This window comes from Mixophyes fleayi, chromosome 3, assembly GCF_038048845.1.
Source record: "Mixophyes fleayi isolate aMixFle1 chromosome 3, aMixFle1.hap1, whole genome shotgun sequence".
NCBI classification, from domain to species: domain Eukaryota; kingdom Metazoa; phylum Chordata; class Amphibia; order Anura; family Limnodynastidae; genus Mixophyes; species Mixophyes fleayi.
Genome location: NC_134404.1, coordinates 270,321,779 through 270,337,925, shown reverse-complemented (window position 1 = coordinate 270,337,925; position 16,147 = coordinate 270,321,779). Strand labels below are relative to the sequence as shown.

The window sequence follows — 16,147 nt, the reverse complement described above, 5'->3', positions numbered from 1 at the left end:
ACAATATAAATTGAAATGGACAAGGCAGTTTGGTTTCAGTCTCTATAGAATCCCCCTGCCCTCCACTTGTAGTTAAATAGAAAAAAAGCAGCCTGCATAGACTGAACAATATTAAAAATAAATGGACCAAGGTAGCTTGTTGGCTGTCTATGCCCCCCCCCCCCCCCCCGCCCTCCACTTGTAGTTGAATAGAAAAAAAGCAGCCTGCATAGACTGAACAATATACAACATAAATGGAGAAAGGCAGTTTGGTATCTGTCTGCATCAGACCCCCTCTCCACTAGGATAAAATAGAAAACTATTCAGCCGTTATAGACTCTAGAATATAAATAGAAATTGAGAAAGGCAATTTGGTATCTGTCTGCATCATAATCATCAACATCATCATTAGTGCCCTCGTCGCCTACACAAATCTCCCCCTCATCCTCTTCTAATTCCAAAGTGGCATCCTCAATTGGTGTATCACTGGCTACACTCGGGCTGTTAAGGCAGACATCAGCAGAACTGCTGAAAGGACCCTTATTTATGGGTACACTATCACTAACAGAATGCTCACGATTAGATATACCACTGGTGGATGGACTCTCCACAGGGATTGGTGTAATTTCTGATTCAGAGCATACATTATCCTCTAATGCAGGGTTCCCAAACCCAGTCCTCATGGCTCTCCAACAGTGCAGGTATCCATAGCCCATTGCTGGAGCACAGGTGTATTCATTACTGACTGACACATTGTAACAGATCCACAGGTGGTCCTAATAATGTCACATGTGATCCTGAAAACCTGCACTGTTAGGGAGCCCTGAGGACTGGGTTTGGGAAACCCTGCTCTAATGCCTTACTGTTTTCTTGCAGCTTGGCTTTGACGCGTAACAGTAGTTGTGCACCACTTTTAGACTCCAAATTACTTGGTCTTGCTTGGTCATGAGTGACCGTACTAGAAGAAGGCTCGGTAACATTTTTGGATCTGCCGCTAATAGAGAAAGGTGAAGGCCTCATTCTAATCTTTGCCACTGCGTGTGTAGAATGGCATGTTGGCAATTTTTTTTATCGGCAGTTAACTTTTCTTCAGTTACACATCTTTTTCGCTTCAACACGGTAAATTTTTTTTGGGTGTGTGTTTTTTTGCCTGATTTCAAAAGACTATGTAGTTTGACATCGCCTTTCCCAGATGACGTACTGGAACACTACCATCAGGTCTGGTAACAGAACCTGGTTGCTCATTCTGCTCATATGTGGACTGCTTTGAATCCATTATGAGCCCAAAGCACTTGTAGTGCTACAAATTGTTTTAGAGACTGCTGACAAATATGACTTTTGACAGCCATAAAAATGAATGCAAAAGAATAGGGGACACCCCAAAAGCACTTGGAGAGCTAAATATAATTTCTTTAGACTGCTGACAAACAGGACTTTTGACAGCCAGAAAAATAATGCAAAAGAATGGGGGACACCCCAAAAGCACTTGGGGGCATATTCAATTGTCGGCGGAAACGCCAAAAATCCTGCGGTCCGCGCACGAAAAAACGGTTAATACGGTAATTTACTCGCTAGATTTCAGCTCGCAGCTCCCTGAGCCGCGAGCTGAAATCCAGCTACATATTACCGTATTAACTGTACTAGTTTTTCTGCGGCGCGGAAAAACAACAATTGAATATGCCCCTTGGACTGCTATATATTATTTTTTTAGACTGCTGACAAACAGGACTTTTGACAGCCCGAAAAATTTATGCCAAAGAATGGGGGACACCCCAAAAGCACTTGGAGTGCTAAATATTATTTTTTTAGACTGCTGACAAACAGGACTTTTGACAGCCAGAAATATTTATGCCAAAGAATGGGGGACACCCCAAAAGCACTTGGAGTGCTAAATATATTTTATGGACACTGCTGCCAAATAGGACTTTGGACAGCCAGAAAAAGTAATGCAAAAGAATGGGGGACACCCCAAAAGCACTTGGGAGTGCTAAATATATTTTTTTACACTGCTGCCACATAGGACTTTTGACAGCCAGAAAAAATTATGCAAAAGAATGGGGGACACCCCAAAAGCACTTGGAATGCCAGAAACTAAACAAAAACCCTCCTCTCTTCTCCTCTTACTGCTGTAACAACTGGTATTAAGATTACAATGGTATTGAATAGAAACAATGTGTCCAATTACTGCTCTGTCCCTGCGCTGATATAGTCAGTGTGACCTACCCCTGCTCTCTCCCTCTGTCAAATGGCGATGGATTGCTGTGGAGGCGTGTATTTATGGTTTTCAAATCTCGCGAGAACCGAGCTCAGAAAAACGAATACGTCACAATGACGTTTTGCCTCGATTTCGAACCCGAACGGGCAGGAGAGTACCACGCGTGCTTGGCTCGGTACTCGGATAGGCTAATTTCGGTAGGATTCAGATCTCGGGGAACCGAGCCCGCCCATCTCTAATTTAGATTGACCTGAAGGCAATCCATCTGGGATAAGGAAACCAGGAGGAGGAAAGAAGAGTGGCAAAGTGAAGGATAAGTAAAAAAATAAATCCTAAAATGGAACTGGAGAATCTCTTAGCTCTTGTATTCATAGGGAGAGACGCACCTATTGTGACTGTGGGGCAACCCTAATCCAGATATTGGTGGAGCAAAAATACTCATCTTCACTAACAAGTATGATGTATAGTGAATACAGCTATATAGTTACTATTGACAGACTTTCTCTTGTAAGGGTTGCCATCACTTCATCAAATTTATAGACTATTTAGTGCAGATTGTTACATTAAAATGGAAGAGAAAATGCTACATGTGTGCCAGGAGGTACAGAAATGTTTAAAATGCAATCCTGAAATTCAAGATAATGTAGCCTCATAATTCTATCTCTTTACAAGTCAAGGAATCATTCATTCTGTACAAGCTGAGCATGGCAGGACCCTCATCAGGGGACAAGGTGAAAAATAAAGCGTGCATTCAGGCCCCAATTTTGTTTTGATTAATCGAGTCCTTTGACCTTAGGTTGCCCTTCTGGAGTGGATCTCTAAATTCTTTGACTTTATGGACAAAAACATGGGAGACTAACCTGGACTAAACCTTTGCATGGACCTAAAAACCTAATACATGGACAGTTTTGACTACTTGGTGTTCGTTTACTAGTTCTCTGTCTCAACTCTTGAATCTGTTCTTGTGAAGTCAGTTCCACCTGAAGGATATGTGGATGGATTTATAGACTCTGTCTGGGTGCACTATTAAAGTAATTTTATCGTTTTCAAATAAGCATTGCATAGGCGATTGTATTGTGTTTCTAACGCACAAAGTGATTTATTTTAGCAGATGTAAATAGTCAACAATTCAATAAATTATTATATTATGATACAGTACAGTACAGCCAATACCAAAAGATACATACATACCGCGCTCTTATCGCATGCGCTCGCTGCGCTAACCACGGGACCCAGTGAACACTATATCTGTTAGAATACTGTGATCAGTGGAGACTGAGGGCCGTGGGGGTGCAGCTATGATTATATACAGTACAGTGTTACACAGTAAACAATAGAGATGACGTAGCTTGCTTCTATAGGTCCAGACAAGGGTGGTTCCAGGGTAAACAGGTCATAGGCTGATTCAATCTAAGGCATCAAAAGGTGGGGGTCGTCTCTCCAGGGGGTCTGCTCCTTTCATAGCCAGCATCATACAAAGGTTTATTCCCTAATATCAATAACTAAAGTATGCAATGCGCGATCTCGTCGCCGACTGTACCGGACAGCTGCTGATGAATAGGGGATCAATATGATATCAGGCATGACACCTTTCCTATAACCTAAACCTTTAATAACACTAAAATGTACATATAATCATATTATATAAACTAATAAAAAACCAAATACTATCTGCTCATAAATTACAGTGTAACGGAACCAATATGAATATGAATTATATAGATAACTAAATGTTGTAATGTGAGTGTGTGCGTGCGTATTTTACCGAGCGATCGCACCACGCGCTGTGTTAGGTGGCGTACGGATCTGTGTTACGTGGCGTGCGCATCGCAATCGCACGGCAAAACAGTATTAACCAATATACTTTCGTTCATCCAATTATACGACTTCGACAGCTCTGTGGCACCTCAGTGAGTCGTCTGCTCAGGGAGAGCGACATTTATACCTGTAATGAGAATGTCATGTAGAGTACTCAGCTTTCCTGACCCTACGGCCTGGGGATTGTTTTTTTCACCTCACTGATAACAATCAGGATCTTCCAGAGGTGGAGGAACATGATTTAGTAAGGAACAAATTTGCTCCTGGAAAAACTATGTTGCCATGCAAGGGGTGGAAATATATTCATTTTTTGAAGGCAGGGAAAACACTGCCCAGCCTGTCCCTGCTTACATGCACTTTTATTTGCACAATTTCTTAGTAAATGGAAATAAATCTTGATTACTTATTAAAAAAAAGCACATATTATGTTGCAGTATTAAAATTAAACTTATGTTCTGGAATTTTAGAACCAGTGCACAATGGTACATTTGCACACAATCAATGTATTTATTGCGAGCATTTTATACACTGGAAGTGTTCAATGCTAACTTCACACCCGGTCTAAGGAAAGTTGGGTTATATGGTAGTGGTGACCACAAAGTTAAACCAATAAGCTCAATAAAGGTAATAGTATATCCACTGGCATTAATTAAATGCACTTTATTAACACCTATAACAGAACATGTCTTTTTCTTATCTATGTACACATAACTAGACTAAACACATTATGGAAGGATACGAAGAGCAGAAGTAGGCTCTAAACGTTAGTAACAAATTTATGTCAAACAAGTTTCACTCGCATTAAAAGGCTACCACAATACCAGTGGGTATCTGGCCTAACCTAAAACAATCTAAAGTATGTGATGGTTTTCTGTGATGATCAAATCACATTAAAACAAAACAACCATAAAATAATATTTAGATGCACTGACAATCACTAATTAGGCAGAACTGTAAAAGACAAAGCATAATGTCATTTCTAGAAAGGCTGCAAAATAAATAACAATTTGCAGTAAATCTAAGAGATCATGCACATGCGCATCATTTCTGGGCATAAATTATCCGCTGTGTTAAATGCCTTTGTACATGGTTGCAAATTTGTGATATTTTGATCCGTTTTCCATCGGATAGCAGATAATAAGGCAAAGAAAATGCGTCAGAACCATAGAGCTGTCATTAGTCATTAATGGTCTAAAGTGGATCAAGTGTTAATGACCCTGAAAATGATTCACAGATCATTTGTTGTAAATGTAATATTTCTATAGAAAAACCCAAAAGCATATCAGGAAGGAAACATGTCACCTGTACTGAAGCTTTTAATTGTCCATATTTTGTAACGTCTGTGACCCCACTTTTAATTTGCTTCAATTGCTTGTCCTTTGCAATGAGAATGTCTGACAATCCAGTTAATCTATATTGTCAGGAAGAGAGAGGATATGAATAAACACAGGAACTTCCACATACAAATATTTTCTTTGATAAACTGTATCCTTTTGGTCTTTGCAATGTGAAATAAACTGTTTGTATTTGGGAAGCAAGTAAACCCACTTTAAGATAGTGATTTATATCAATATCTGTGTACAACCAAGTTAAACTAAACACCTACAATCAGACATGTGTTTGTCAGCAACTCTAAACATTTAAATAAAGCAGTAAATAAAGAATCATACTGCACTTTGAACTATACTATTCATTCAAGCAGCTGTTTAGACTCTCTAAAATGTTGACAGTTGCTATTTGTCATAAAGGGGAAGAAAATATTCCATTACACTTTATTTTTTTTATTTTTTTAAGTATAAAAGAAAAACTGGGAATTCATACTTAAATATTCAAAGATACTGACATTACTTATAGCTCAGGCATTTGGCAAAATACACCTAAAAAGTGAATCTGCTGGTAACTGAATGTCCCATACTGGTAAGTATTAAACATCTAAAGAAGACACTTAACATATGTTTACATAGGTCAGGGTGTACTTGCTACATAAAACATGTACAATGATATAATAACAGTAGGACGAGTAATGTGACAATATTTAAATTTAATATTCAAATTTCAAATTTCTGCTTGAACATGGTACCTGATCTTGAAGTCTTTCCACTTGTCTGGATGTTCCATCAGTTTTAGATGTGTGCTGTCAATGTGAACTTTCAGATCTTTCAACACCTCTCTGCTGCTGTCTAACACTCCCTTCACAGGGTCTCTGTCTTGTAGTTTTAAGCATAGCTCCTCAATCAGTCGCAGCCTCTTCTCACACAGTTGGTAGCACCCTTTCTCACCAAAAAATGTCTAGTATACATATGTAATGTATAACAAAAACACAACAAAAGGTAAAATATATTTGCAAATCTGTAGTAAGGAAACTTTTCTATCAACTTCTGTAAAACAAGTAAATACAAAGAACAACTGGATCTAATAAGATGCTCTAATCATCTGTTGCAGCCATAAAAACATAAAGGGCCTGATTCATTAAGGCATGCAAAATGAATGTAAACGTACGTAATTCGGGCATACACGCGTCCATATTCAACTACAAACGGATCTGAAGAAACGTCTCTTGTTGAATAAGGATCTAGATGCGCTCTGCTCTGACATACAATACACTGCAGTATAAGTATAATACATATGTGGAATATAAAATATCAGCAGATTGCACAGGAAAATTTAAATTATTGTCAACTAATGTAATGAAAAAACATAAAAAAAATGTTTTTCCATTAAATACATTTATCAGGATATTATTACTGTACATAAAATGCATTTTTACAGTTGCTCTTGATTGCAAACACATGTTGTAGCATTGTAGCATACATACACAGCCGTCATCAGTATCACTTGCCACTTACACCTGATGTGTATTTGGTGCAAGTGTTACCACTGAAAATCTCGTACCTTTGGGATGGTCAAAGCTTGAATCAGACCCTGTGTGCGCTCAAGCTTGGCATGCCCTTACTGTACATTGACATACGTCCATTCCCCTTCCTGTTCTGCCCATGAAATCATAGGCTGTTGCAAATGTGCTTTGCACTTGAAGATGAATTGCATACCCTTGCGTTCTCTGGCATATAGTTCATTTCTAGGCATGCGCAGAGTAATTTAACGCAAAATACATCATGTGTCAGCATTATTTAAGTTGTGTCACTAGATGGCGATATAAAGTTTATTTAAGTGGCAATCTGCATACAGTTACTAGTTTGAACTATATGAGAATAAAAATACATATTGACATATTTTACCTCTATTGTAGATTACAATTAAAGATTGGTGTAAATGGATGTGGTGAGCAAAATGGTTGCTATGGTTTAGTGTACATATCGGTTCAAACAAAATATGAGTATATATATCAACCAAAAGAATGTGGCTTGTTGGAAAAGCTGAACGACCTCACAAATAATAGGTATGGTTTGTGTTTATTATTTTAAAATTGGCAGGAAATATACTTGTAGGCTACATAAGAAGTTAAATACTGTGTTAGATGACTTTTTCGTTAGACAACCAGTAACCTATAAGATGGAATAATATTTTGAAATAAGGATTTTTTTTTTTTGCAATAAGAATTTGCAATAATGATCCATACTATTTTGAGTAAGTATTGTTTTACTGACATCTTCTGCTGCTTTTATGTGAGAGAGTAAGTAATCTGCAAAACACACATACCCTATGCTCTTTAAGTATCTTTTCACTGCCATCTACTGGTAGCATTTTGTTCTCTCGAGCCAATTCCGCTCGGCACTCCTCAACCGTGCCTAGAATCCTGTTCTTCTCCAGCTGGATTTTTAGGTGTAGTAAGTGGTAGGGAGCTTCACTCTGAAAATCCTTTAAAGCAAACACATGCAATTGCACATTGAATACAGCATTGCTTATTTCAAACCAATTGTTCAGTACTCTTCATCATCTTGCTCCTCTAGCAAATGGATTTGGAGGAAATCTAGGTCTACCCACACAAATCAAGACCATGGGGTATATTTATTAAACTGCTGGTTTGAAAAAGTGGAGATGTTGCCTTTAGCAACCAATCAGATTCTAGTTATCATTTGTTTAGTACATTCTACAAAATGAGAGCTAGACACTGATTGGTTGCTATAGGCAACATCTCCACTTTTCCAAGCCAGCAGTTTAGTAAATATACCCCCATGTATTCATAATAGAGGCCGAGAGTCTATGAAGACTCTACTATATGTTCGAGTAATAGAGGCAATATCTATAGTCAACACAGGGTAGCATGTTAGGATATTATGCAAATACACAAAACAAAAAGAAAAATAATACAAATGAAAGCAAAAAAAGGGCAATACTTTGCTAAAATTTGCAACAATGTAAAAATAACTTTACATAAAACAAAACATTTACATTTAGATTACTATTTTCCACTTAGATACCTAGTATTATTTTTACTGTGATAAGCTAAAATCTACAAAGAAAACTGTACTACAAACCTTCCATTGTTTATGTAATTTCCGCACAGTTTCTTGGAGCGACTGCTGGTCTTTCTCAGGGAGGATATCTGTCAGTTCATCACAAGCTTTCAGAAATGTGTTAAGCACCTTCTGATCTAACTGTCCAAAAAAATCCTGTAAGCAACGATAAAAATTACACGGTTGCAAATACACTTCATGATTTTAACTTGAACATGGTTTCATTTTATGACACTGTGCATATGTCACTATTACTCTTATTTTAGTTAACAAGTACACCCTTTTATAGACAGTAACACACTGATACCTACAGTCTATACAAATTTAACACTACAGTGAAAGACACAGTATATTGACAAAACAATACCGTCACTAAGACATCTACATATTTTTCTACTTCAAAAATGGCATCTGTTCATTAAATTTAATACTACCCCAAATAATAATAAAAAAAAACATACATACGAGCACATTAAAAGAACAGTAATACTAGATTTGCTATAGAGTGAATTTTTCATGACGGCAGTCTGCTAAACTTTAAAATCTACTTAACATCACCATCAGATCAACTTTCCGAAATATGTCAGCATGTATTTTCAATGTCAATGCTTTGACCTTGGAAATAAACGACCCCAATGCATAAAATTAGGATTAAACTAGCCTAAAGAGTAAAATACATTTAAAATAAAGTCCACAATATGCCATACCATAACTATTTAAAGTAAGAAAAAAAATCTGATACTATACATATAACTTGAATTATGTAATAGCAAGATATTTGGCCCAATGAGCCACAGCAATTGTATGCATATGGTTACTTACAGTATGCTTCTTCAGCAATTCTTCAGGGTTTCCTTTCTCCTTAAAGTATGCTTCTGATGTTTTTAGCACTTTCTCGAGTTCTGCTCTGGACTCTTCAAACTTCTTCATCATGCTACTATTAGACTCTACATTTTTCTTCCATTCTGATATTTTCTTTGCCATGTTCTTGATTTAAAAAGAAAATGATATGTACATATTTTATAATTACGATAAATTCAACATAGAACATTCAGGACCTCATTTACAATTAGAAGCATATCCAGCTGGAGGGTAAAAATTTGCACCTGGACAAACCATGCTGCAATGCCAGGGGTGCAAATGGCATTTGTTTTTTTACATGCAGAGAAACTACTGTGTGCTTTACTCGGAACTCTAAATAAGGCCCTCAGTATATTCACTGGTGGAATTAATATGCTAATTTCAGCCATGCTGGACCAACAAATAGCTTAAAACTGTTCACTTTTTACTTTGTTGCAACAATGTTGTAGATATCTGCAAAACAGGTAATCATCATCAGTTATTTATATAGCGTTACTAATTCTACCGCGCTGTACAGAGAACTCATTCCCATCAGTCCCTGTCCCATTGGAGCTTAAAGCCTAAATTCCCTAACATACACACACACAGACTGACAGAGAGACTAGGGTCAATTTGATAGCAGCCAATTAAGCTACTAGTATATTTTTGGAATGTGGGAGGAAACCGGAGCACCCAGAGGAACCCACGCAAACACGGGGAGAACATACAAACTCCACACAGATAAGGCCATGGTCAGGAATCAAACTCATGACCCCAGTGCTGTGAGGCAGAAATGCTAACCACAAAGCCACCGTGCTGCCCAATCCTCAGTAATACAGTGAAGCTGCCGGGCAGCAAAAAAACTAAACAACAATGTATACAGATTATCTTATGAACAATTGAGGCATGTGGACATTTTTTTCGTAAAGCCAACTAGCAAATCTAGCTGTAGTGATGCACTGTCGATTTGAAAATAGTGTACTATCAGCAATGCACACATTATACTGTATACACCACCATACAATGTTCAGGTGTTTGTGACAATGCATTTATTAATCAATTAATGTGAAATTGTAATTGCCTTTCCTGTGTTTATATTATGTTAAGTATGTTGATGGTGTCTTCTTAGACTTAGAACCATCAGTGGAACCTCTGAAAGTTGTGGTAAATACAGGCCAGAAATATTTAAAAATATTATTCACAAGTCCTTACACCTTTACAGAGATTGAGATATCGGACACTCTTTTTATATTTGCTTTGTAATTTGACCAGAAACTATTGCTCTCTATTAACATTCACTTTCTGATAAAATACAATGGCTGCAGAACAGTTTAGTGGGATTACTGACATAAATTGTGCACAATGTTTCCCTCGATGATCGAAATATTGCAAACAATGTAGATGATTGTGATTGTTTTCAGAAGCTGATTTTCAGAAGATACTTTTTTGAATGACTATTGAATCAAAGACAAGTAATTCCTCTGTTTCAAATTTGTGCAAATCTTGGTGATCCGAATGGATTTATGGGTCAAAGCAAATGATCTGGAGTTATAGAACTCTTATCTAAAGTGGCAAAAATATCAATTTGATACTACTCTCAATTTCCACTGAGTTAAAGTGGACACAGTTTGAATATCTGCATAATTAGTTCTATTCACTGAGGCAAAATGCAGCTGATTCCTTGATTGCTAATTGATTAAAGAAATCTGAAGGAGACAGATGAAGTGACAATTTTAGCAACACAGAGACAAGAACATACAGATTTTCCCTGGTCATATACAATTATTGGTACAGAACATGGTACAAGACATAGAGAAAACCCCTTACTGGCAAATAAACATTTGGACAAAATGCTTAGGGAGAATTAAGTAAAAGAAAATAATTGCGACATGATACACAGTGCAGAACTTGGCATAAGGGTTACGCTCACAGTAGAAACTTTTCATCGGAAAACACAAAAAAGTGCCATAGAAATTAATTGTTCAAACAAAACATACGTTAAAAAACACACAAGTAGAAATATGGTTGCCTGGAATACAGACCCTTGTACTTCCTATGAGGACCCTACTGTATCTGTAGTACTTTATTTTCCAAAATGTCTTTAGGTATTTGCAAATTGCTAAATGGAACTATAATATAAATTAACAGGTGGATGAGTCAGCTAACTACAGTCAGTAGCAGAGACTGTTTATGTTAATGGTGCTGATTACACATAATGGTGCTGTTTATACATTTCCAAAATACTGAAATTATTAATAATTATTCTTGTAATATTTGTTTATTTTTCTGTTCAATTTTCCATTTTTTTTCCATTGGAAATTATGTGACAGCATTCCATGGAATATTTTTGTTCAATGTTTTTAAAAACTGTGTCGCTTTCGGCTAGTGTCACATAAGTGGGTTTGATCCCCTTGTTTTTAATCCAGTGTAACATGGTGGGCAGCGTCCAATTAACTTTCATGTAGTGAACAGTAAACGTGGTGTGTTAGGTATTTCTCAGTGACTATTACTGGCAAACTGCCTTCTTATCATCGTGTTTCATTAGCTGTAAAAATGCAGCATTCAGATTGTGACTTCAGCCTGCTGGTACAGTGGTTGGCACTGCTGGCTCACAGCACAGGGGTCATGAGTTTGATTCCTACCACGGCCCTATCTGTGTGGAGTTTGTGTGTTGTCACTGTGTTTGCGTGGGTTTCCTCTCACAGTCCAAAAATAAACTGGCAGTTAGTTGCCTTCTGTGTGTGCGGAAGGGAATTTAAACTGTAAGCTCCAATAGGGCAGGGACGGATGTGAAAGATTCCATATAATAGCAGATGTGTGCCTAAGGTGGCTCTCCCCCTCTGCAACAATGCAAAATGCTTTGAGTCCTATTGGGAGAAACTGCTACATAAAAATAAAAATAATAATACTTACTTTTATTATTATTATAAAAAATATGTGAAATAATTGTGCTTAGGAGTTGTGAGAACTGTTCAATACATTTCTCAACAAACTACTTCAAATGTTCCCTGTCACAAGATGTTTTGCACTTGGTAAGAGTATAATTATGTTATGTTATTTTAACTTATATTATTAATACATTAACGCCAAAATCTGCCTCTGTTGTGCATTTAAATATAGGCACCTACAGATATTTACTGTTTACTTGCTTATTAATATGGTTCTGTATAAATTCATTTGGTAGACTTTATGCTGGGATTGGAAATTTATTACCCACTACGTAAATTAATCCAAAATAACTCAACTACTAAATATAAATAACTTTGAGAATAATGGAAATTCTCCTTTACTTACTTCAACTTGTTATCTCAGTTTTAACAGTTTTCTATTAAGCCAAGGTAAAAAATGTGAAAATATAATGTTTTATTAAAATGACAGAAGTGTTTTCAATCTAAATTAATGATTATACTCGCAACACAATCAAGTTCTCAGCAGATTTTTTTTTACTAGATTAGAAAATGCTTCTCCTGTGTGAAGATACTGGTTCTATGAAAGGACTATTCTCTCCATTAACATGACCAGCCTCCAATTCTCCACATGTTGTGACAGAAGTGAGGGAATATGTCATCTGCCCAGTTAGATCAGCGTTGTGCAAAATGTGGTAGTATGTAATAATAATTGTGGCCAAAACAGTTTTCATTCCAAAAACAAAACATGGCCAACACTGGCTTCATTCCAACCCACACCATGAACAAAAATAGTCATCTTTTCAACCCATTGATTAAACCCCAGGGGCCTGATTCATTAAGGATCTTAATTTAAGAAACTTCTTATTTCAGTCTCCTGGACAAAACCATGTTACAATGCAAGGGGTGCAAATTAGCATTCTGTTTTGCACATAAGTTAAATACTGCCTGTTTTTCCATGTAGCACACAAATACTTGATAGCTTATTTGTACACTGGAATTTAAAGTTGATATTTGTGTGCTACATGAAAAATCAGTCAGTATTTAACTTATGTGCAAAACAGAATGCTAATTTGCACCCCTTGTATTTTAACATGGTTTTGTCCAGGATACTGAAATAAGAAGTTTCTCAAGTTAAGATCCCTAATGAATCAGGCCCCAGATTATTATTTATCATTAAATTTACATCCTTATTTGCTCTAGATTTGTACTCGAGCAGCCCCTTGGTAAATGCCACTAGTAGGCGCTATTCAAAATGCTAAAACGTTATAATGCTAATAGTAATTTCTAAAAATAAAAATTCTGTGTATCCACCTGCAATATTTAACCATCTCAAATATTAACAGATGGATAAAATATACACAACTATAAAAAGGTTGATTGGAGATAACATGACATAAAACATGAAAATCATGACTTTGACTTCCAGACACTAGTTTCAACAACCTGCAAAGTTAAGAAGACAATTGACCGGAGGCACACAAAGTTTGTAAAAACAATTCTTTAATAGGAAGCGCAGCTCGTTTTCTAGGCAGGTTCCCACAAGTGTGTCATGAACATTCCCTTATTGCTTCGTGTTCTGCACTGTGTCTCACAGATATTCATGATAACCGATGTAGAACTTGGAGATTAAAAGATAGGAAATGTTTACAGGGTAGAAAAAACCCTAGAAAATGGACAACCAAAGAAATATAAATCTGCAAAACGACAGTTGAGAAAGTCAGAAATGTAGCCATGTGCTGCAAATCACCTGAAATGCAGACTGGGCATCTGCTATTTTCTTTTGGAGACCAGATTGGTCAACATGATGCAACGATTTACTTATTGTCAATGCCTTGTGGACAGCTTGGCCATTCTTCTCAATTATGACCAATGACTTTTTACAGCTCTCTTGATACGTGAGCAGATCCTACAATAGGAAAAGTAAACACACATTTATACAACTGGTGGACCTCTGGCTGGTTAATTCCCTTGAAGACTTTTGATGACTTCAGAGCATTAAAAAGGTTTAACCTGACACAAATGATTAAACATGTGCAATTTTAACTTTATTACCTATAGTAAGTATAGCCCATTTTAGTTTTTCAAGCTGTTTCGCCCCTTTTATACTAAGCCAGTTAATTTTTTTATCCTGGGCTTTATATGAATAATTCTATATTATAACTATTCTCTTTTATTTGCAATATCAGTTGTAGTTATTGTTGTATCCTTCATGCCTATGTGTGTTTTTCCATAAAGTTATTACCCAATCCATCATGCAGAACTAAGTTAGGCCTGTTTAATGAATAGATTTAGGCAAGATGATTGATAATTTATTGATTATAAACTAAAACACATTTATATGTAATAGATGCATAATACAACATAGCAAAAATAATAATGTAGGCCCTTCCTAACTATGATACCTTACTATTATTACATTTTTTTGTATCCGAGCCATATTATACATACCCGCTGCTTTTGTTTCAAAACAGAAGTAGATTGTAAGTCTATGTCAGACACTGAGATAACACCACTCAGTTTCTCAAGAGACTCATAAAAGTTGGTCAATTGGTTCTCAAATTCTCCAAGTGGAGTAAGAAGTTGATGTGATTCATAAAGCAGAGGGGGATATCGCTCTCTTATCTAAGGACATGATTACAGAAATGTTAATTAGTCCCTCATAAGACATATCATACTAGATGTTATATCAATAGTTTCAAAACCTGTGACATAATTGTATAAATATAGTGTTAAGTATTTTTCCATTAAAAATACATTATTGCTAATGCAGTTATTATTCTATAATAAGAGGGATATGATATTTTTTAGGGCAAGCATTGTATAGCAGCTAATTTTTGCTTATTGGCACCATTGACCATGCCTCAAATGATTGAAAGTGAACATATGTATAAAGAATTTTAAGAACATGTGTAGAATTTTTAAAAATCTGTAGAATTTTAAAAATGTGTAGAATATTTTTTTTAAAAAAAAAAATTGGGCAGAATTTATCTATACATTGATATAAATGGATATGAAGTTGTCTTTAAATTACAAATTTATAAATGTCTTTTGTATAAATGCCGTTGTGCTTAGTACCATTCTAGACACTGTGGACACTATGCTACTCCCTTGAGTTTAACAGTAATAATATGATAAATAATGTGTGTGTGTATCATCATAACATTGTCACCCTTCTTACTTTATTTAGTTGGTCTTTAATTCTTGAAACAGCTGCCAACATCTCATTGGCTTCTACTGGAGGAGATTCCTTTGTGAGAAGCTGTGCCATTCTCGTAATTGACTTATACTGAGCTTCTATGATCGGCATTTTCTGTTTGATATCCTGGAAAAGACATTCCCCATTACACATAATTACACACTTGCTAGCTTTTATTAGACCTTTTCAGCAAAACTCTACCAAAGAAGTGACTATAATAATAACAGCCCATACAAAAGATATCTAGCATGGCATCACAGGTGAAGGCCAGTAGGAAATAAGCATTTCTGAAAGTCATCTCAGTTTGGCTACAAAATCATTTATTCAGATGGCAATTGGACTCAGAAGTTACATAGTATACAAGGAAATAATCTAAAGTTTAGATGTGTCATATTTGGTAAGGATGTAATGTTACCATAGAATATGTGGGCATTGTTTAGGGGGAAGTGCTCTGTGTGTGAGTGTAAAGCTACCCACACACAACCTCAGATGATATCAGTGAAATAGATAGATGCTGCAATTTGTATGGCCAATCAGGTAACCATCCTATCCAATCATCTAAGCCAAATGAATTGCACTTGAATGAGAATAAAGGAAAACCCAATTGGCAGATGACACAACTGGGAGCATGTATGGCATTGTTAGCCAACTGGAACAATGACGTTTCTTACAACTTTGTCAGATCCAACTGTTCACTATCTGGCGAAACCTGATAGGACAATGTAAAGAACAAAATATATTATAGAACAAGTATAGGGACCTGGATCTGCTTTAG

At 36.4% G+C, this 16,147-nt stretch overlaps 1 protein-coding gene across 1 annotated transcript in view; it reads right to left on the bottom strand.

Moving 5' to 3' along the window:
• Positions 1-16,147, bottom strand: part of SYNE1 (spectrin repeat containing nuclear envelope protein 1) — a 334,503-nt gene that overhangs the window by 239,231 nt on the left and 79,125 nt on the right. Inside the window, exons 19-26 of the mRNA XM_075203581.1 lie at positions 15,355-15,498; positions 14,625-14,798; positions 13,924-14,082; positions 9,250-9,414; positions 8,449-8,583; positions 7,670-7,828; positions 6,093-6,301; positions 5,315-5,423 (exon numbers count right to left, since the gene is read on the bottom strand). Coding sequence (XP_075059682.1) covers positions 5,315-5,423; positions 6,093-6,301; positions 7,670-7,828; positions 8,449-8,583; positions 9,250-9,414; positions 13,924-14,082; positions 14,625-14,798; positions 15,355-15,498 — 1,254 coding nt within the window. The remainder of the gene's footprint in view (positions 1-5,314; positions 5,424-6,092; positions 6,302-7,669; positions 7,829-8,448; positions 8,584-9,249; positions 9,415-13,923; positions 14,083-14,624; positions 14,799-15,354; positions 15,499-16,147) is intronic.